This window comes from Geospiza fortis, unplaced genomic scaffold, assembly GCF_000277835.1.
Source record: "Geospiza fortis unplaced genomic scaffold, GeoFor_1.0 scaffold166, whole genome shotgun sequence".
Classification (NCBI taxonomy): domain Eukaryota; kingdom Metazoa; phylum Chordata; class Aves; order Passeriformes; family Thraupidae; genus Geospiza; species Geospiza fortis.
Genome location: NW_005054310.1, coordinates 10,272,889 through 10,294,653, shown reverse-complemented (window position 1 = coordinate 10,294,653; position 21,765 = coordinate 10,272,889). Strand labels below are relative to the sequence as shown.

Here is a 21,765-nt window from a genome sequence, read left to right as displayed (position 1 = left end):
AAGACCATTATGTCACCAGAAAGGGCAGGAGGCCTCCAAGTGGGACCTCAGCCCCTTCTCCACTAACAACTTGGGTGGGTTTCAGTCCTCAGCCAAACTTCAAAAATGGTATCAGTGCTCAGGCACTTCCATTCTCCTGAGGGAACAGGTATGAGCAGAGGTCACATACCTGAAACTATAGGCAATTACAGGTCCTCCTCTAAGGACAACATGAGTCTATTCTACATGCAGCTCTGTCCTGCCCTCTGAGATCTGCTTGTGCTGGTCACAGGCATCCTGTTCCCACACAAGACATCCTATGGTGCACCCCAGGCCTAACAGATTCAGTAAATGTGCTGGTTGCTCTCCGGAGGTCCTTCCTTGCCCAGGCCTTTGCCACCTCTCCCCACTCACAGCACAGTACTGTTGTGGTGTCTCCATCTGTAGGGATATTCAGAAGTGGACTGGACACAGTGCTGGGTGGCTCTGCCTCAGCACAGAGGTTTGACCAGGTGATCTCCAGGTCTCTGCCAACCTCAGTTGTCCTTCTGTTCTGTGAAACTGTCCTGTCTCTCCTCTCACACACTGAAGTTGCTAAAATGACTGGCAAGTTGTTGGCCCAGAGGGCAAGCCTCTGGAGTTCAGCTCCTAATTCAGATGACTGATCCTTCCAAGGTGCCTCCATTGGCTCTGAGGCAAATGCTGACACTCACTGAAGAAGAAGACTACCCTTCAAAGTTTTCTGAAATATACCTACACCTAAGCTGCCATGGCACAACAAGTTAACTAATTCTTGGTTCATCATGATGGATCTGGGGTGATGGTTACCCCCACCCAAAGAAAAGTGCTTCACTTGGCTTTTTCAACTGAAGCTGCTGGGTTAAATTTTAAAAAATACATTTTGCACACCTCTGCTATAAACGTGCATTCCCTATGAAAGCGACTAAGGCCCTGAGGACCATGCCCTGATGGATAAGGTGCTGTTTCACTGGGAACACTGCATCCCAGCACAGCTGACAGGAGCCATCCTCCTGCTCCTACAGGTAGAGACAGCTGCCCTCTCACATTCTCTTAGACTGACTTTTCTGCAGCTGTGTGGTGATGGAGGGAAGCATCCAGCTGAAAGGCAACCAGATTTTTGCTGGATTATCTTTCAACCATATCCTTTTCACAATCCAGTTCACCGCATGGCTACAGAAATGTGTGCCCTGTTACAAAGAAGTGGTTTGTGTGCAGAAGGACAGAGGGTATGGGCTTTGGAGGCAGATGTGGCCTACTCAGTCTCCACTGAGCAACAGCCTAAAGGCACAGTTGCAGCATGGATAGTAAGCAGCAGTGGAAAGGAAAAATCTCCTGGAGAGAGCAGTTATTGTCCAGTGGTAGCTTGGGCTCGTAGCCTTAACACATCTACTGCCAGGGCAGGACAAGACTGCAAGGAGACACATTCACCATGGCATCTCTGTAAGACTGGGCAAGGACACCCCTTGTGCATTAACCATGGGATCACAAGTGGAACCACGGAGAATCAGGCCCTTTGTGGCGCTGATCAGAATAAGAATATGGGGTGTAGGTGCATATATTATGTGAATTAAAAGTAAGTATTATAAAAAGAAACATACCTTGGAATTAAAGATAACATACTTTGGCTTACACATATGTTCTGAGCTATTTGATAGGATAGATGATGTTGCATTTAGCCCTTGTCCATCACAGGGAATTTGAAACTTCTTGTAAATAACCTAGAATAAGAGGAGAAGATAGCTAATTGCTAAAATAATAATGAAAAGCAAATTAGAATTTAAATATCAGTGGAATTGTGGGCATCCTGACCTGCATCAGCAATATCATGGCCAGCAGGACTAGGGAAGTGTGCCCAGCACTGGTGAGGCTTTCCCCTGAGTGCTGATTCCAGTTCTGGGCCTGTCACTACAAGAAGGACATTGAGGTGCCACAGCATATCCAGAGAAGGGCAACAGAGCTGGTAAAGGGCCAAGAGTGAGCCATAAGAGGAGCTGCTGAGGAAGCTGGGGATGTTTAGCCTGGAGAAAAAGAGGCTGAGCAGGGACCTTATTACTCTCTACAATTGCTTGATAGGAGGCTGTAGCCAGCTCAGCCTCTTCTTCCAGGTAACAAGTGATGGGACGAGAAGAAATGACCTTAAGTTGCACCAAGGGGCATTCAAACTGAACATTAAGAATTGTTTTTTTAAATGGAAATGGTTGTGAAGCATTGGAAAGACTGCCCAGGGAACTGGTGGAGTCACTATCCCTACAAGTGTTCAAAAACACACAAGTGGATGTTTCACTTGAGGGCATAGTTTAATGGTGAATAAGGTGCTTGGTTGACAGTTGGACTTTTCCAGTCTCTTCATCGCCGACACCTTAACAATTCTGATTCCAAGTGATTCATCCAACAAAGAAAGCAAGCTGAACTTACCACTACCAGGAAAAATACCATGCAGCTTAATGAAAATCCACTGGTATAGCCAAGGTATCCTGAAAGAAATTAAGAGCAAGTCTCATACAGAATAATTTTATTAGTCTTATCTTTGTTTTTACTGCTTTTTGCTTCTGCATGAAAAATTCAAATGTATTAAACATTTAATATGTGCTGTGAACAAGAGCATGTCCTGTTGGTGTGGGAGTCTCCCAAAGTCTTTCAAGTCTCCTAGCGTTTGGGCAAGCCTAAGCCTTGCTCTGACCTGTTGTGACTTCCTCAGGGTCACCTTTACCACAGTTTAACTAACTTTACTTTTAAAAGAGGCTGTGATAATTGAAAAAAACCTGAAAGTGTGCAATTGCAATCGGAATATGACTCAGGTTCCCTGAGTTTGGGGACCTGAGTTTGGGTTTTTGTCTCAAAAAAGAAGATCCCAAATGGACTTTGGTGCCAAATGTTACCAGCATGGTTTTTAAAAAATACACTGTGTACCTACTGGCATTGCAGTTGGATTCAAACACATCTGAAAATGCAATTCTCTGTACATATCTTACTTCAAAATCCAGTACTTCCAATTAACCTCACCAGTAAAAATTTTCATGCAGATAGAAAAGTACCATTTTTGTAATCGCACCAGTTGTGAACTTGTTTTTATGGGCCTCACATAAAACCGAATTACCTTATGAAATGAAGACCCTCTTAACTATAATTTGTAAAATCAATTTCCACAATTGTGTGGATAAAGCTGGTTAATACTGAGGTCAATCACTAATTTAGGCCTACTTGTTTCAAAATGCTCAGAACACAGATTATTTCTGGATCAGGGAGGCTGCTTAGATAACAATGAGAGCATATTTTTCTTATTATAGTTGAATTGTCAGTGGCACAACATTTGGGTTCCTCTTTTTGATTCTCATGATGGCATTTTCATCTTACCTAAGTTCTTCAGGAGACATAAAGGGAGGATTATGCAAAGCGTCACTGCGACAACAAGAATCCGCCCATCCACGTACCATTCCCTGTATAAAACATTTAAAAAACCATACTATGAGCACTTCCTAAACATTTTCTGGTTTTCCTCACTCAGTCATCCTCTTTGATTGCTATACTTACAGAACTATCTTTGGTCTCCTTACCCTACAAGTTCCTAAAAAAGGAGAGAAAGGATCACATCTTGGCTTTGTAGACTCATTAGGTATCCATGGCACTGCTCTGATTCAGGTAGGGAAGATTTCCAGAGTCACCAAAGTACCACCCTACCATGGAGATCGGTGTGTGGGTCTGAGAGGCAGAACCACCACCTCTGTAACCTGACACAAGCCACCCTGCCACGACAATGAAAGATCACACAGTGGGCCAGAGAGCACAGTGGGGCTGGGGGGCCACCACAAGTCATTTGCCAAACCACCCAGGCATGGGGCTGGAGCAGCAAACCAGGCTCCAGCAGGCTGGGATGCACTAGCTAGCCCAAGTCTGCATGTCCTCTACCAAAGTGCTTTGCATCCTACTGTAAAGAAAGAGGAGAAGGGGCAGTGTTAGTGATGTTCTGTATGACCTATTTCCATTGCTTGGTCCAGTATACTAGGAAGGTCTAAGAATGGAATCTCAACGACCTTCTACTACACTGCAGCACACCATATAATCCAGTGCAAGGGGTATTAACTGGTATTAAAAAAATGCTACCCCTCTACTAAAGTAGCTGGCAAATGCCAAAGAGAGATAAGGGGCAGAAATCTTATTTATATAAATATTCTGCAGTGGTCATATGCTAGTAGCAAAGAATTTCACTCTGTGGACCTTGTTTCAGGGGCAAAATCATGTAAGAGACTGAGAACTCATGGAAACACATAATATCTTTAACTTGCATTGTCCCCAATATTTCAAGTGTTGCCTAACACTGTAAAATATTGGATTCTATGATAAGAGTTTTGTATATAACAAAATTCTTCATGAAAAGCTGGTATGCAAAAAGGGTAGCTAAAGTTTCATTCCCTATCCATCGTCTCCTTCCCAAATTTGTCTTTTACTAACCCCCTGAGATATTCCTCTGAAAATCTACTTTGACAAACCTAAAGGGTATCCAATACTTCAGAGCTTTTGTAAACATATGCTTAAACTTTACTATACAATGTTAAATTCTACAGTCTAAGTATCAGAACTAATTCAACTTACGAAAAAGTTTCTTCTTTTCCCATTAGAAACTTTATGGCAGAAGGCAGCTCATTTTTGACTATGAAGAGATAGCTCAACATTGCTGGAGGAAGAATAAGATAATTTTAGAAAACGGGTAAAATAGTTTGTGGAACAAATACCAAGAAGCATCCTTAACCTTCTCCCTCCCACATCAGTGTCTGATGATAGAAAACCCCAAACTATGAATGACTGTAAATTACTGATCACTCAGTAATGCAGTATTTTCAAAGGGCTGCATGCAAGATGATAGCCAAAACTATATTGAAGAGCATGAAGGTCCCTGGATGTCATGGAGAGAAGGAACCTGACTTGTTTGCAGCTGTAAAATTATTGAGATATTCCTGGCGTTTGTTTTTTAATATTCCTTATTTCCTTTACCTCCAATATTCTGAAGAGATGTAGATCCAAAGACAATCATTTTCCCTGGGGTACCAAAGATCTGCTCACCAAGCTTTTCATACACCATGCAGCCTGCATGAGAAGAAGAGAAAGGTAACAAACACACTACTGAAAGCTGTTGAGTCAAAGCATTTACAATTCCTTTTCAGCCAAGCACCTATCTATGCAGCCAAACCTGCCATTTGCAAGTAAACAGGGAGCTCCCTTGTAATTTCTAGGGCTGAAAATTATGTAGGTATATTTTCCTGACTTCTAGATATGTTATTGTTGGCTACCAGTCACTTCTGAAATGGAAGCTCTTAAAGAGAGTATTACACACTTTCAATGAGTCTGTCTATACCCAAAGTGACATGTTAAGTTCCTGTATCCTCATCCCAGCATATTAAGTTTTGCACTTGCCATGAGAGTACTGTAGAAAGGCTCCTCTCCAGAAGAAACCCAGCATAGCAGGATCCACAAGTCAGCCCAGGCAGCCTGGACACACACTACTGCCATTCTGCAGTTCTGCTTGCCTCGACTGAATGATCAAATGAGGACAGCCACTGGTTTAGAGGATCATTTATGGCTTCTAATGACAAAGCCTCAACTTGTGAATTCTCAGTGTTGTATGTTTTCGGTAAAGCAGGCAAAGGTGTAAAAGATAACTAAAATTTCTTTTCAAATATCTGTCAAGCTTGTGAAACTCCTCTATTAATTGGTTTGCGTTTATGTTAAATTTTATTTTTTTTTACTTGTCTGTGATGTAGGCTGATAAAAAGAGTAGTGGGCATTGTGAAGATGATGAGATACATAGGAACAGAAAGAGAAATACTGCAGATGTTATACTGGGCAGATGATTTTTGGGATACATTTTTAAAATTAATCCATTATCTGGTTTTCTCTATATTACCTTACAGCTGACATTTCTGCTTTAAAGTTTGTGTAAAAAGTAAGTCTGAGCTTAAATGTACCAGCAACATAGAAAACAGGACTTGGATTTTGGGAGTAATGGGACACAAATGTATCCACATTGAGGAAGCTGTACCTAGTTGAAATAGGCAGTTGCTGACATCATACGTACTATAACAGTAATCAAGTGTGTCCAAATTGCATATTTAAATATTACAGTATTCTTATGCACAGATTATTTTTTAAATATGACTTAGACATTGTCAACAAGGAAAGAGGCTCTTGGACTTCACAACACAGTGTCATTTTGACATAATACAACTTCTAATTTCTGTGTTGAGATAGTGTATCTGTGTTACAGTTACACTTCTCTCTGTGAAGGAACTGTTCCCTTTTATTTTATTCTAAGAAAACTCCACCGCAAAGATTATCAGGAGTTTCACACTAACCACTAAGGACAAACTGTATTTCCAGGTAAGTACGACCAAAGGCAAAGATGTAATACATTTCATTTGCAATTTGATTTGCAATGCAAAGAAACTATATGGGCTGTTCCTTCTAGCTCACTGAAGATAACATTTCTGGGCAGCAGAATTCATTCTTTGTCACAAGCATTTCTCTTTACAGTGATGTTGTTCTCCATTGCCATTCCATAAATTCTTCAAATTCTTGTTAATTCTAGGCTTCTGACTCAAAGTGTATCAGGCCTTCCTATTTCGTCAGCAAAGGGATAGAAACTCCCCATCTTACACAAAGCACCTGGCCTCATTTGAACACTTGTCACCTCTTGATTCTTACATTCTACTGAATGGTGTAGCATCTTAAATTACCTGTTTCCTTTGAACACACCAACAGGAGATGTATTGAATAAATAGACAGCAGCGTGACCGAAACCAAAAGCAGCCTAAAAAAGAATGGAAAATAAAGTTTACCATATGAGATGAGGTCTGACATTGCAGTATTTCATGTCAGGTCACGTTCCTATTGACTCTGAGATAATTTTTTATTCTCCTAACAATGCAATAAGCCCTGAAATACATGTGATTCACATCCTGCTTGCAGTTCCACCACGGAGGTAGAATACTCTGCATGTAGAGGGATACAACCAAATAGGACAGCTGACCAGCAGAGTTACATCTCCTCATACTGAAAAAAGCAAGAATAAAGATGTTTTATCAGATAGGAATGAAGATTTATCAGAGCACAGACAAGCCAGTTATGTCACTCAAAATTCATTCTAAGACATTTTTTTCATTTTCTGGAAGCAGAGTGAAAATTTAAAGCAAAGTCCTTCATTTAAGGACTTCCATACCAAATGGAAGCATCTTTTCCCAGGACATGTTTCACATGCTACCAAAGGAGTGCCCAAATGGCTTTTTATGTACCTCACAGTGCCCGAGGAGGAGGAAGATGGGGGCAGTTAAGGCTAGACTGGCTTCCCTTGGGAATAAAGGCTGCAACCAAAGGCTTGTACTTTGTCCAGGTAGAGATTCGTGTTGCCTCACTGATGTCAGTCCTGGTCTGACATGATCCATAATTTAACTTCACACAGAAGAATTGCAGGAAGTAATGACCAAACTGTTTGTGTAGGGAACTTGCAAGCACAAATGATAATTAGTCAGAGCCGGGGGCCAAGTGCATAAAAGCACATTTTCTCATTGCTCAATGTCTTTAATCCAAGCACCATGTGTGCCTTCCCCTCCAACACTCTGACACACAAAGACCTGATGATGTTTTCATGATGTGTGTGAAGAGCATTCAGACAATCCATTGGCAATCCCTCCCTTTATTATGACAACTACCCTCCGGACACTGAGAAAAACACGACTAAAACTCAAGAGAAAACAAACTGCTGCCATAGATAGGCAGCAACACATCTTTTTCAATACATAGAATACATAGAAAGAACAGAATGAGATGTCTCCTCCCCCCACTTTTTTATTAGTTTAGACTGGAAATACTTTCGTGCCAAATAATGACCAACTAGTTTCTCGGGGCCAGAGGAACAGGGAGAAACATAAAGAGGTGATAGGAGGAACTGTCCTTTCGCCAACAAAGAATGATGGTTGACAATAACAACACACTCTTTGTACAGCCCGAAGGGTGTTTCTCCTTGAGAAGGTGGAGAAGGAAAGGAAGATTGTACTAGCTGAGGTCACTCTGGTCCATTTTTTATGGATTTGCTAAGCCCTGCTCCTGCCCGTGTTCCCTGCCGAGCCGTTCCGCCCCTGTCTGCCTACAGGCACGGCGCTCAGCCCCAGTGCTCAGCTGCAGGGGCTGACTCACTCCCAGCCCCAAATGGCTACAGCTCTGCATGCCAGCATCCAGCCTGTCTTAATATTAAAAGCTTCTGTTTTTCAGGCACTGAGCTCATGGAGCCTTTGCAGTGGTAAAAATAACACTCCCAAGCAGCCAGGTATTTATCTGATCTGTTGTCCTTAGCTCCCACAGGGTTCCTACAGACACTTGGCATTTTCATTAGCACTGTATGAAAAACTTGTTTGTCCTAGGACTGTGGTATGGACAGGAATATTCATGCCAGAACCACCCCTTGGAAAGTAATGAAACTGTCCATGCCACTCGCTCTGCACAAATTCAAAACAGAAGCAGGAGAGCTTGCACTGCAGTCTCAAAAGCACTCCTCTACTTTTTATTTTGTCTGCTTTCAAAGAAGCGCTGGTGGCTACGGAAGCCAACAGCAGATATAAAAGTTACCTTCCCCCAAAAGAATAAACAGTTTAGGCTAGGGAACTGATACAGTGTTGGGAAGAACAAAGTGCTTCTGTGATGCCTTCTGCTGTCTTCTCCCAGATGCCACATTTACCAGGTGAACTGAAACCTGTGCCGTCCCTCCCCTCTGTGAAGTCCCAGGCTTTGGAGCTAGAAGACCTGTGAGGATTATGCAGTCACAAGAATTATTTCACTGAGCAGTTCTGAACCCTCAAAAGGTGCAGAGGATGGAAGAGCAGAGGGTTTTGTCTCGTACAGCCTCCCTGCAGGTCTGCCAGCTTGCCCTAAAACACTGCAGGAGTTACACTGCAGCTTCCTGGCCCCTTCCAGACACACCCAGCAGAAGTGGCTGCAAAGTTAGACTTCAGCTGTAGTCTCATACTATTCCAAATCTAACAAGCTCCTCTGCCTCAGCAAGGTGTTTCAGATCACATGCAGTGCTGGGTTAAATGCAGGTTGAAAACACCTTGTGCTTGGCCAGCCCATATTTCTCCGCAACATGATCCATCACTTTGGTCCTGGCTCTCCAGGATGAAACCACAACAAACAACTGCTCCTGCCATCCCAAGGTAGTCCAGGTCATCTCTAGCTTTCCAGACTTTTTCTGTTATCTTTCTACAACAAAGTTTTGTCTCCTTTTGCATACTGGAAATGATGCTCTCTTTTGGTCTGGGCAGTAGTTATCAATAACACTGGGATGAAGCTCCTCTGAGTTCCCACCCTCAGTAATTTTGCCTAGGAAGTATAACGCTTTGTTATGGCACTGTTAAGCAAATAAGATGTGTCACTGCCATGTGTTTATTTTGCACACCTTCTGCTTAGGATATCGGATCTGAATTGATCCAGATGTTCATGGCAGTACACACTTCACACTGCAGGAGCCCAAAAGTTGTGAGAGTGGAAATCAGGCTGGGTCTGCTTTGTTAGTGCTGAAAATGCTCCCTTCATTTTTCCGAATCTGTAGAATTTTCAGTGATGGTGCATGCCAATACTAGATAAAGCAACATAGAACCTTTCCAGAACTGTCCTACTCAAAAGCAGTGAATTTAAGATCTTTCTCATGTGCAAAAAACAGTGTAAGTATTGTTAGGACTCTTAATCACCTGCAAAGCAGAAATTACATACCTGTGACAATGACAGCAGAAGTATACACTTACGGGAAAAATTGACTGAATTATCATGTAAGAAAAAATCTATCACTAATGGACTAGGTTTAATGCTGAGATTATGGCATGAGAGCAGAACATTTAAAGCAGTTCAACTTTCAAGCCTAACTACAGACACCATGTCAGGATCCTGCATCTCCAGGCTTCAAAGAGGGAAGCTCTACTAGCCTGCTCAGATAGGTCCTTCCTTTGATCTCAGGTGGCTGCTCTATCTCAAGGCCAACAGATCTAAAGGCATCATAAAGCTAACAAAAACTATTATCCACTTTTAAATATACACAGTTAATTCTATAGACAACAATGCTGTCATTTACTGAATGAGACCTCCACATTCATGTTTGGCAGCTTTTTGTACAATGTGCTGGTACAGATCTACACACTCACTACTCGAGTCACCAATACACCTTGCTAGAAGTTTCTCTGGTGTTCAGGACACCTGTCTAATCTATGTCACTTAAAAGAAACTGCATTTTTACATCCTTTAGAACAAAGGGTGTAACTCTCATGAAAACTGCTGAAAGAATGAGAAGAGGATGGGATTATAAAAAACTAAAGCAGTAAGGACAAATTGAGGCTGCTCCTCTGCTGAGAGCCTGTTAATCAGCCTGTATCAGGTGACAGGACTGAAAAGATGCAACTTCTTTTTCTCTCCTTACAGTGATGCCTTTTCAGGACTACCTAAAAACAGAGGCCTAAGGCATGAACCACAGTTATTGCAACCACCAGTTTGTACACTCAGAGACGGAACATGGGTGGAATATTGCACACAGGTTAAAGCACTAGGTAAAAAAGCAGCAAAAATAAAATAAACTCTGTCACTTTGCTAATGAAAGATGTAAATTACTGTCCAGCCTAGCTTAGTGACAGCACAATAATGAGACCTTCTACACTCTTAAAGTAAATGGATTAACTCCTTTGATTACTCCTAGATTTTACTCAGCCACAGCAAACTCTAAGCTAGCAGCATGGATCTAGCTATCCTGGCACAAAACTCCAGAGCAGATGGCTATATGTACCACTTTGGCCATCTATTCTGCTTTATACCAGGCTCAAATTATGTATTTCCCAAAATCCTAAGAAATGACAAAAGTTCTATATTTTTAGATTTGACATTCAAGAAATGACATCTCTTTAGAGCAATCTGTAAACTCAATAGCTATGTTGAATTGTTCTCAAATAATGTAAATTATTGTATTTCCTCCCTCAATGAACATTTATCATTGAAATCTGCACACAATTCCCAACTGATTTCTTAACAATCACTTTTCAAAATGAAACGCCTCATACTGAGATCCAGAATAACACTGTCTTAGTCATTCAATGGTGCTGTTTCATTTTTAACTATGAAATTCTCCTTTATAACAAGCCACTTTTTTTTTTCTGGAGTTAAGTAATCTACCTCAGTTCTTTTCTATACTAAAATCTTGGCTATATTTATGTTGGCTTTCAAGGACTCTCATTAAAGAAACTGTGGGAGTGAGATGAAAATATTATATGTAACATATAAAGGAAATAAATATTCTTGGTTTAAAAAAAGTGTTTATTGCATCATGCTTTGAAGAAAGCTCTGGAAATCCTGTGACAGAAGTAAGAACTAGGTGCTAACTCACTACAGCTATTACTACAGAATATTTTTGATGTCTACGTAGCTTGCAGAGCACAGGAAAAATCCCTGTCTAGGTCTGTAGTAAATAACATGGACTTAATTTTCTCTAGCACTCCAAGTAGTGTTTTTTTCCACAAAAGCATGTGACTGAAAAAAAGATGTCTGAAACTTGTAACTAATATTTTCAGGTTTGAATGCTGTACTTGATTACACATGGACTATAAATCCTTCCACTTGCTGGCAGTGCATGCATTCTTTAAACACAGTGAAATTCCATGGAGATCAGCTACTCACCACATGAATACTTACAGAAAAAGGAGAATTCCTGTGTTGGCCAAGGCAAAAGCAAGACCCAAAATCCCACTGCCCATAATTGCATTGCTAAGGTTGAAGACGGACATTCCCAGTGAAGTAGTTCCTGGGATCTGGAGAAATAAAGACAGATGTGTCAGCAACAGCTTGGAACAGAGCAGGGAAATGCACCCCTGCTTCAAACCCCATGTCTTGTGATGTATCAGATGTAAGTAACTACTGCTATGAAAAGGATTTAATAAAAATTGTTTGAAAGAGGAGAAAGCATCACTGAACTCTGTCACAGCTACGCTGCTCACTGCCCAATAGGTTTTGTAAACTGACCTAAATGGTACAGGCAACACACAGCTCATACTGCACTTTCAGTTTTAAACCCCATCTTCCACTACACCTGAGAAACATCCTGGATGTGTAATTCATATATGGTAAAGCCATAAGGAACCACTACAACTTCCTGCCCAACAGAAGCCAGAGGGACTCCCTTGCCTCAACCCAAGCAATAAGCTTGGGGTTTTTGTTTTGGGGTTTTATTTAAGTGCTGATCCCAGGCAGTTCCTACTGGAAATTGAATTCAGTTATAGTTGTGTGTGCCCAGCACTTCTGAAGACAATGTCTAAAGGCCTTTCATATACACAACATGCAGCTCCTTTTGACAGGGAGCAGAGCAGTGAGAGAGACTTACATATTCATCACATTTCTTCTTCTCCAGGTGGCTGTTTGTGAGACTTCTTCTGCTTTCTCGATCCGAAATAAACTTGCTGAAAGAAGTCAGAGGATTTATTTCCAGCAAGCGCTTAAGAAAATATGAACACAAAGTCCTGTGAAGCAAGTACAACAAGAAACCAAACAGACTTCTTCTTCCCCTCCCTATCAACCTCAAGACTCCTGGGCACCAGCTCAATTACTTCCTGCCTTGCCAGGCTGGAAGGTCCCAGGCACATGGCCCAGCAGGCAGTGGTGATGACCGTCCACAGAAAAGGAAAGCTTAACAGCATCCTGGGCACTGAGGATAAAATCAAGCAGTTACAAGTCCTAAGTGGGGAACTTGGGACTGCAGCTGCCACTGGCCAGAGACAAACCCCTGTCCTCTGCATCCTCCAAGGACTATGGGAGAGGCTCATATTCTTTTACATGATTTTTGAGTCGAGATTATGATTGTGTACTGATACAAGGAACCACAGATTAAGATCTGATCCTATCTGCTGAGCATCCAGTTGACTAGAAACTGTAAGTCAAATTGCACCCTAAATTCTGTATAATGCTACTTATAGATTGCACTGCATTGATTCTGCTTGTTTATATCCTGTGCCATTCTAATCATAAATTCTGTGCTACATTAATCATAATACCCTGCTAAAAAATAAACCTTTAATTGTAACTATGAATTACTGCCATCATCATTCTGCCAAAGATCCCAACTGTCCCCTGACTGTCAGGTGGCACTGCAAAACCCTACATTGCTACTGAAACCTTAAGCTGCTTGTCCTGGTGTAAGGCAAATTTGGGAGAAAATCTCCAAAGGGGTGCCTCTAGAAAGCAAATTCAAGTGGGCCCTCCCCCAACTGGTTCAGGAAAATATTTCCTTGGAGTAAAGTGGAAAAAACTGTTTATTTAACAGGCAAAACATTCGCCAGCACAGAAAATGAACAATATTAAACAATAAAACCTCTTGCCAATCTGAAGAGATGACAAACTCAGAAAGTCCTTTTTGTGGGCTGTAGCTCAGCTCCCCCAGTCTGTTATCAATACCTCTTTGGCTGGAAATGCCGTGGCCCAGGCCCAGCCTGGCGGGCCACAGGTGCAGCTGCCGGTGCTCTCCTGGCCATTCAGTCCAGAGCAAGTTCAAACAGGTCCAAGAAAAAGAAAAACCACAGTGCAGGGAACTTCTCTGCCTCAACAAGCTAAAAACTAACTAAAAGCAAAGGAGAGCTCTGTCTTGTGGTCTGTCCATCTGCAGACAACACAGTCCAGGAGAAGGATGCAGGTGAGCAAGTGCAGTTTCTGACAACAAACTGAACACTTCTTCTCTCATCCGTTCTCTCTCAGAACCAGCCTTAAAGATGCAGAAGTTATTTCTGGGCTAAACAAATGGGGATACAAGCATCATAAAGACACCCCATAACACTGCCACATCGGTTTGGTATGGCTGGAGTTAAAAAGAGGAAGATGTGACACATGCCATCGCTGGCTGGACAGTCCTGAAGCAGGCAACTTGCTCTGTTGGTACACTGCTCTGGGCTACTGGATTTTCATGTGTGTGTCTTTCAAAACTCAATGCTGAATTCATCATACTGCAAAATTAAACACTTCTGTGCAGGGAAACATAGAATAAACAGCTTTTCTTTCTCTTTACCCTTTGCTTGTTCTGTGTCCTTGATGTATCCACATTTAGGAACTTACTGTCCCTCTGTGGCAGTGTTGGCATCCTTGAGACTTATGACGCTTCTGATTTGGACGTGCTGTTACTTTCTCACAGACCTTCTCTTCAGCAAACATGTTAGTTTGTATAAAGCATTCTTTCAGCTTTTCATCTTTTGAAGGGTTATGCACAATTAAGTCCCTGGCATCTTTGCTAATCCACAGATGGTTCTTAGTCTGCACTGGCTAATGCCTCAGCCATGGTACACATCACATACCTAACCAGGGGCTGTCACCAAGTGTCAGAGCCCATTTTAGCTGTAGCTACATTAAGCTGGCTCTCCTTAAATTGAAGCAGACAAACAACACTGAACACAAACAGCGGTGCTGCTGGTCCCTTCCCACAGTGGGAAACATCTACTGGCCAGGGATGTATAGTTCAAACTGTGACTCAAAACTTTGCATCATCTCACTACATCCAGCAGTATTCAGACTGGTAATAAACCCATGAACTTGTAAAGACAGAGCTTGAGCAAACTTCCCTACTGCCCCAGTTGTAGCCTAATTACTGGTGATATGTATGCTAGCACAGCTTCTAAGGCTATGCCAAAATCATGCAGCTAAAATGCTGCTGACTTGGCTTCCACAGCTGACACACTGGGCCTTGTGTCTTTAACATTTTGTGTTTATGCCTTAAATCCAGGCATAGATGGCAAAATGTAAGTAGTGTTTTAGCCGGGTTTTTGCAATTTTGCCTCCTGCCCATTGGTCTGTTTTGACTTCTTTTAAATCAATAAAAAAGAACTATAGGCTTCTCCTGTATTTCTTAAATACTAACTTCAGCAACTAATTTGCTGAAAAATATAGATATTATGTCAGATTTACCAGCTCTAACACAGCTGGAATTGATGGTTGAACCTCCCCCACCATTTTATTAAGTGAGAAGCAACCACTTCTAAGATAGACTGATCTGAAATTAGCTTTCCACAGCTCACCTTGTAGGTATTTCATCCTCGTGGAATAAAATCTCAACCTGATTCAGAGCATGTGCTTTTTCTCTTTCATGTCTGTTTAAAGCCCATCTCTTGAACACAGGCAGCAGAGTGTGAACGGCTTGAAAAAGACATTCCAGCTCTCTCTCGAAACACCCTGCAGGCAATTTGTACAGGCAGGAGCACAGAGAAAAGTTTTGTCTCTTTTGGATTTGTAGCTGCTGCTGGGAACATCTGCAGACTTTGCCTTCTTCTGTCATTTATGGAGATCATGTGTCATTTTAGATTTTGTCAAGCGTTATGATAGAAGTCACTAGTCTGCTCCCCCCAGTTCTGCTCATCCCCCTGCAGCCAGTTCCCCCTTAATAATTACAAAAATAACAAATTTGTGCACACTATTATTATTGTCTTCTGGTATTAAACTTCCATGAAAATTATTGTTAACAAACTAATACAGGATAAAGACAACACTTGAGTAACATTGCTTGAATATAAAAGTGACCACGGGACTTTCCATTAGAATACTTCTGACAGAATAAACAGCTTCTGCAAAGCTGGTATCTTCCACAGCCAGCAAACATGTTATTTCCTTCTGGATGTGACTTTGAGAGAACTAGTGTGATTTGATAAATTGATCCAAAGTACTTTCTTCTGAGTTAGTTCTAAAGTAAAAATGGAGTTGGCTTGTTGCCCAGCTAGGCTCCTCATCCACCCCACGTCACAGTGCACTTTTCTCCATTTTTCTATGTGATGTGTACAGGAGGGCAGAGTCAGACATGGGAATGAGGGTACTGGGACCCCAAACCATGAGGGACATAGCACTGAGCCCAGCTTTCTTACGGGGGACTTTCCAGCCCCAGGACGGCTTGCCCAGACAGCCCAGCAGCGATGCAGCCCAGGGGGATGTGGGCTCTGCCTCTGCTGCATTTGCTGTTGCAGGCAACTTAACCTGCAAGTCCAGAGCCGAGGTCTGCCTTGGTACAACGCTTGGTGTGGCCATACCATATGCCAGACAAGTTTTCCCCAAATGAAAAATATTACTGATCTTAAATGAAATAAAATGAAAAGAAAAAAAAAAGTACAGTGGAAGGTAATCCAATGAATTCAGCAGAAACAAATTTTATCAAGTTATTGCTTTTTATAAACTTTTTTTTTTATTTCAGGGTGGTTTTTCTCCCTTGGAGCATATGAAAGGAAACATATGCTGGAGTACCGGAATTTCTAGTTAAACTGTGCCATGCATCTGCTCTGCTTAATAGACGTGCTTAGAAAACAAGCCATTCATTGTCACAGAACGCTGTATTTTTGACCTTTACGAATATGACACAAGTTAAGTGAAACGCCTGTTTACACCGCCTCTCCCAGCCCTCCCAAGGATCAGAGGCCAACTGTGAGAGGTGCTGTGGCAATGCACTGTAGGACTGTCTGTGCCATCAAAGCCTTGAGACCCCCTGACAAGCATGAAATCCATTTGCACTGTTTGTTGTCTTCATTTCAAATGATGCTTTACCCATCACTGAAAGACATAACCTGTTCTTACGTATTTCTGCTTTCCTGTTGTGTTTCCTGTATCATAGCTGAGTATGAAAAGACTATACAAAACTTTTCTGATACATTAATGAAATATGCTGGCCAAGATACAATGAGCTCATCCTTGTGATGCATGAAGACTCACAGCTGGCCTGGAAAGAATATTTTAATCTAATTATTTTCCTGGTTTGATTTAGTGCAAAGTAGAAACTTAGCCTCATTGATAAAGCAGTTTAAAAGGATGATGTTTAACTATGGTTTCCAAATTTAATTTATTTAAGGACTTCAATGAGAAATGTTTGATTAAGGTGATACCCCCAAGCTAACCACTTCGCCTAAGCAGAGTTAGCCAAAAACCATTTAGCCATCTCAGATACGTTTAAACATAATTAAATTAAAATGGTATTTTATAATGCCTTAAACATTTGTTAGGGAAAGCTAGTTTTGCCAAGATGACAGAACTTTATCCTTAGGCAGCTTCTTAAACTGCATGCTAACTTGAGAAGTGGCAAAGATTTCCAGGGCAGGTATGAACAAGAAATGCAGAGGAAAGCTTGATCTGACTTACACTATGAAACTTGGACCAGATCTTAGCATACCTACTAACAACCTTGTTAACTGAACAAGGGGTGCTGATAACCTACTAGCAGCTGTAAACCAAGACAGGCATTCAGACATCAGTTTCTTGAGAGCATTGTCATAGTTATAGCCAAGGAGTAGGTTATCTAAATACTGATTTACAATTATGTGCAGAGATGGCAAGGTTTATAGCCAGGAGACATAGTTAAAAGTCACAAAATCCATGTCTGGCTTTCATGCAAATCTCTGAACTGACATTTTCAGAAGACATTCCCATTCAACATCTGCATACAAAGAAAAAGCCCTCTTAGTACAGCCTCTTCAAATCAACATCCCTTCCCTACATATATTTAGGCCCAGAGAAGGCTGGAAAGCCAAAGGAACATACAGGATTCTTTTCCAAGATCAAGAAATATTTGGAGTTTACAGTCAGCTTTGGAATCAGCTTGTGCCTGGCATACCATCTCCAAAACACCCTTAAAAAGTTGCTCTACATTGAGCTTGAAAAACTACGTCCTGAGAGAAAAAAATAATTAAATTAAATACACAGTGCAAAATTAAACAGGTTGAAACAATAAAAGAACTAAGTTGGTTGAAAACTACAGATCTAATCTAAAGCTCAAGTGAAATCAATAGAAACAGTCCCACTGATTTTGATGGACTTGGGCATTTTACAAGGCCTCACATCACGTGCCAGGCAGCACAAAATGTGCTGCTCCCCACGCCTGTTAACCTCTTACTGCATGGAAAAAAAGGTGTCTGCCAAAATAGCTATAGGAAGGGACTAACCACATCCTTTCAGGATGCACGGGCGCAGAGCAGGATATGCCTGCTTGCTCGTCACACAGGATGGCATGGAGGTGCTTGCACAGGGCAGCAGCTGTGGGTGGCTCAGTGACAGCCTCAGCCCCAGGGCATGCTGGCAGGGCTGCACTGGTGCCAGCCTGCTGCTGCACTGGAAGCTCTGGTCAGTGCAAACTGCTTTGAAACTCTTGGTTTGGACATGGAGGGGGACATGAACAAACTGGGATATACAGGGCAAAATAGTCATGCATGGGATGAAAGTAGCTGTCCCATGAGTGCCTGGGCAGAGGAATAAGGGAACCATAATAGGCTATATCCTATAGCCAAATGATAAATCCTTATTCTGCAAAGGAAGCAAGTTCTCCAGAAAGGAATAGAAAATGGTGAAATATGTTAACCTGCCCCAAGAGCCAGAACAGTAATCAGAAATTCTGCCTCTGAGTTTCTGACCCTCTTTCGTCACTCCACTTTTCTTCTTCCTTTTGCAGGCAGTCTGGATCCAGCCTAGATCTTGCCACACTTCCTATGCCCTAACCCCACAGAGCACATGGTGACCACAGAGGACCAGGCACATACAGCATGCTCCTTCCCCACCCTCCATAAACATTCACTGACAATGAAGTGCCAGCAGGGTTTTTCCCGTAACAGTTACTGATGGCATCAGCCAAAGTGCTGGGGAGGCACAGCCAGCCCGGTATAGCCACTCCTTGTCTCAAGGATATAAATCTTCAACAGCCTCCAGGGAGTGAATTTACCACTGTCAGCCCCTAAGCTCCTCTCCTTACAACATGAACCAGCAGGAAAGCAAGCAGGTTCATACTGGAACTGTTTTGTTTTGGCAAACTTGGAGGGTTTTTTGTCTTTCTCTTGCTTTTTTTTTTTTTTTTTTTAACAGAAGTGGTTTGTGTTTCATTTTGGCACTTTCCATCAAAGCAGTTGCATCAGAAAATTCCTGACCAGCTCTAATCTTCATCAGCGCAGCTGCGCTGCGGTCACAGCACCACCCGCCCCAGGACTTCCCCTCCCTGCTTATTCCCACACGTGTCACCAAGATCCTTGTCCGCCCATGCAGTTGCGAGTCTCACAACTGACTCTAACCTCGCCCGGGAAAAAACAGCTCTGAACTTCGTTTTAACGCTAGAAAGTGAGATTCTCACGTAGCTGGAGAGGATACTGCCAACAGGAAGAAAAGGCAAGAGAAGAAGATTTTAAAGATCATAAAACAGGTGGTGGCAGCCCCACAGAAGGGATCACAACAATGTGCTGGCACAGGCTTCCCAGCAGGGCTGGATCCCTATGCAGGCACTGACTGGCCCTGTGCTCCACCTTGGTTTGCAATATTTGAACAGGAAGTTTGATCAAAACAGAGCTTCCTATTTTACAGCTCACAAAATACAAACAGGGTCTGTCAGCAGGTCTTTGCTGTAAACTGGATGGCTCAGCACCTGTTGGAGGCTGGCAGGAAGGGCTGGAGAACTGCTCTCTGGAGAAAAGGCAGCTTCAGAAATCACTGTAAGCTTATAGAAAAAGCCAACAGCCTAATAATTGTATTGATAATAATTGCAACTAATAACTTTCACCAATATTGATGCATTTTTTTACCCTTGATCCGAGTTAGGTGTAAGACACAGTTTTACCATCTTCTTGCCACCTTCTGCCTCAAGGGAGCAAACTGCTGCCCAGTTTATCTTGTCAAATTGCAAACACAGACTGGAACTACAACTACTGCCAGCCACACCAGCTGTAACTCTCCAGAAGCTTGGATACATGGAGGTGGCCAGACAAGCTAAAATTGTCATACCAGAGATGAAAAGTCAACTAAGAGCCTTCCCCAAAATTATGCCATCATATTGTTATTACTTCTTTGCAGTGTGGAAGCAGACAGCTAAAAATTTTGGCTTTTTGGTGCATTATATGTTTATGAATTTTATTAGACTAATTTGAAACATTCAAAATGATGAATAAATTGCTACTCTGTTTGCTTTATCTGCTATTGCAGCCTATGCCTAACAGATGTTACGTATGAAATTCAAATTACATCTTCAAATGGAGCATGACTTGGTAATGAATAATTCAAGATATATATACTGAAAATTAGAATGCTGTTTTTAAACAGTGTGTTTCTTAGCAGAGGCAACGTCAGTGGAAAAATACTCACCTATTTATCTGGCCATTTTCCACCTCTGTGAAATCATTTGAATCATTGCTGATGTTATCATCTTCAGGGACAGTCATATTCTGCAATTCGGTCAGTTCTAATCCAGCTTTGAAAGGCATGCTGGGTGAGGAGCTGTGCCTATCCAAGTGGATCTTCAAATACTAGTGTTTGGTTGGTATCTCGTGAGTAAACTGCAGCCACAGTGTCAGCAACCTAAGCAAAACAAAAAGAAAAAATCCAAGATGTATACCAGCAGGCAATATCACCAGGAGAAACCAGTGAAACCTGCACGGGAGGGACATCCATACCAACCAGTTTTGTACTGTTAGATGGACCTCAGGTTATTATCTAAATACATTGCAGAACAGTAGTAACCTTGTATGTCTTAATGAGGTCAACCTCACTAACCTTACACATTTACCCTGTCCTGCAATCTATTGCTGAAGACAGTTATTTTTTTTAAACTTGTGAGCAAACCCAGCCTGTTTGTTTCAGGAAAAAAAGATTAACCTCAAATTAAGGAATAAAAACTATTTGCTTGTCCAAGTCTGTCCCAATTCAATATCTGGTGTTTGTCTTCTGTAAGTTCTTCATTCTTACTTAAAAATATAAAATACATGCCCATGCTGTTGCTAAGTGGGATACAAAGAGGGATAGAGTTATCCCAGTACTCTGTTCTACTAATACATGTATTCCAGCCTGTTAAGGATTTTTGGGAAAGCACAGGTCCAGTGGATGCTTTGTTCAAATTTTTGGATGGTTAAACTTGTTATGAACAAGGAGAGAAACAGAAAAAACCAAAATCCCTAAGCTCATGTATCTCAGAAAGAAAGAGCAATGTATACCTTGTGTCAAGCAGTTATTATCTAGAGACCAGGTGATCTCTCTTCTGATAGATGTGTTCCATAAAAGCACAGAGAGGAACACCAAAGGCAGATCAGACAAGCCTGCTACAGTGACATACTTCCTCATTAGCAATGCAAAGCAACTGAAAGACCAATATTTTCTGGAGTCCAACCACCCTCGGCTGAGCTACAACTCCAGCGTGGTAGTGAGGCAACAGCGTGTTACTCACAAACAAGCTCCTGCACCACAACTCTCTCAATTCCCATTTTGTGAATGAATTTCCTGCAGTATTGCCAAACAGCTATTCAGCCTGGGGTACGTGGTGAACCCTCAGACACCAGATTAATTCGGGGATATTTTAAAACTCTCAGGGCTGCCTCAAAGCCATCGAACTGCATGCAACCCAAGAGGCACGAGCATCCCCAGGCTCTTGCCAGGCGAGACAGGAGTATGTAGTTCACTTGTTCAGTTATGACATCTGCCTGTTTCAAATTAAGTTTACAGAAGCCAGTACTTCTGTTTTATACCACATCCCCACCACAGAAGATAGCTTTGCAAATGAAGCAGTGTTTTCCCTGTAAATTCTTTCTCAGAAACGCCATTTTCAATTTCTTAAGAGCCCATCCTGTCCAAAGTTCAGGTACCAAGTTTAAAGGCTACCCTAGAGGCTAACAGCAGGATCCCTTCTCTTCAACTGAAGGAGCAGCTAAGCATGTGATTATAGTGGCAAACACTGCCTGGTGCAGGGGTAGAGTTTGGGGTGTGTGAGCTGCGTACTTTTCAACT

The 21,765-nt window shown here is 42.0% G+C and overlaps 1 protein-coding gene across 3 annotated transcripts in view; it reads right to left on the bottom strand.

Annotated features, from left to right (window-relative positions):
- Positions 1 to 20,348, bottom strand: part of SLC38A1 (solute carrier family 38 member 1) — a 33,621-nt gene extending 13,273 nt beyond the window's left edge. For 2 of the 3 annotated variants that reach the window (XR_004081565.1, XM_014312378.2), the window contains exons 1-9: positions 20,134 to 20,348; positions 12,395 to 12,470; positions 11,710 to 11,825; positions 6,729 to 6,802; positions 4,990 to 5,082; positions 4,591 to 4,672; positions 3,355 to 3,437; positions 2,416 to 2,474; positions 1,599 to 1,718 (exon numbers count right to left, since the gene is read on the bottom strand). Coding sequence is in view for 2 of the 3 variants with exons in the window: in XM_014312378.2 (XP_014167853.1) it covers positions 1,599 to 1,718; positions 2,416 to 2,474; positions 3,355 to 3,437; positions 4,591 to 4,672; positions 4,990 to 5,082; positions 6,729 to 6,802; positions 11,710 to 11,825; positions 12,395 to 12,470; positions 20,134 to 20,252 (822 nt within the window). In the remaining variant the exon portion in view is untranslated. The remainder of the gene's footprint in view (positions 1 to 1,598; positions 1,719 to 2,415; positions 2,475 to 3,354; positions 3,438 to 4,590; positions 4,673 to 4,989; positions 5,083 to 6,728; positions 6,803 to 11,709; positions 11,826 to 12,394; positions 12,471 to 20,133) is intronic. The other variant, XM_031055597.1, reaches the window with a different exon arrangement.
- Positions 20,349 to 21,765: the final 1,417 nt, after the last annotated feature.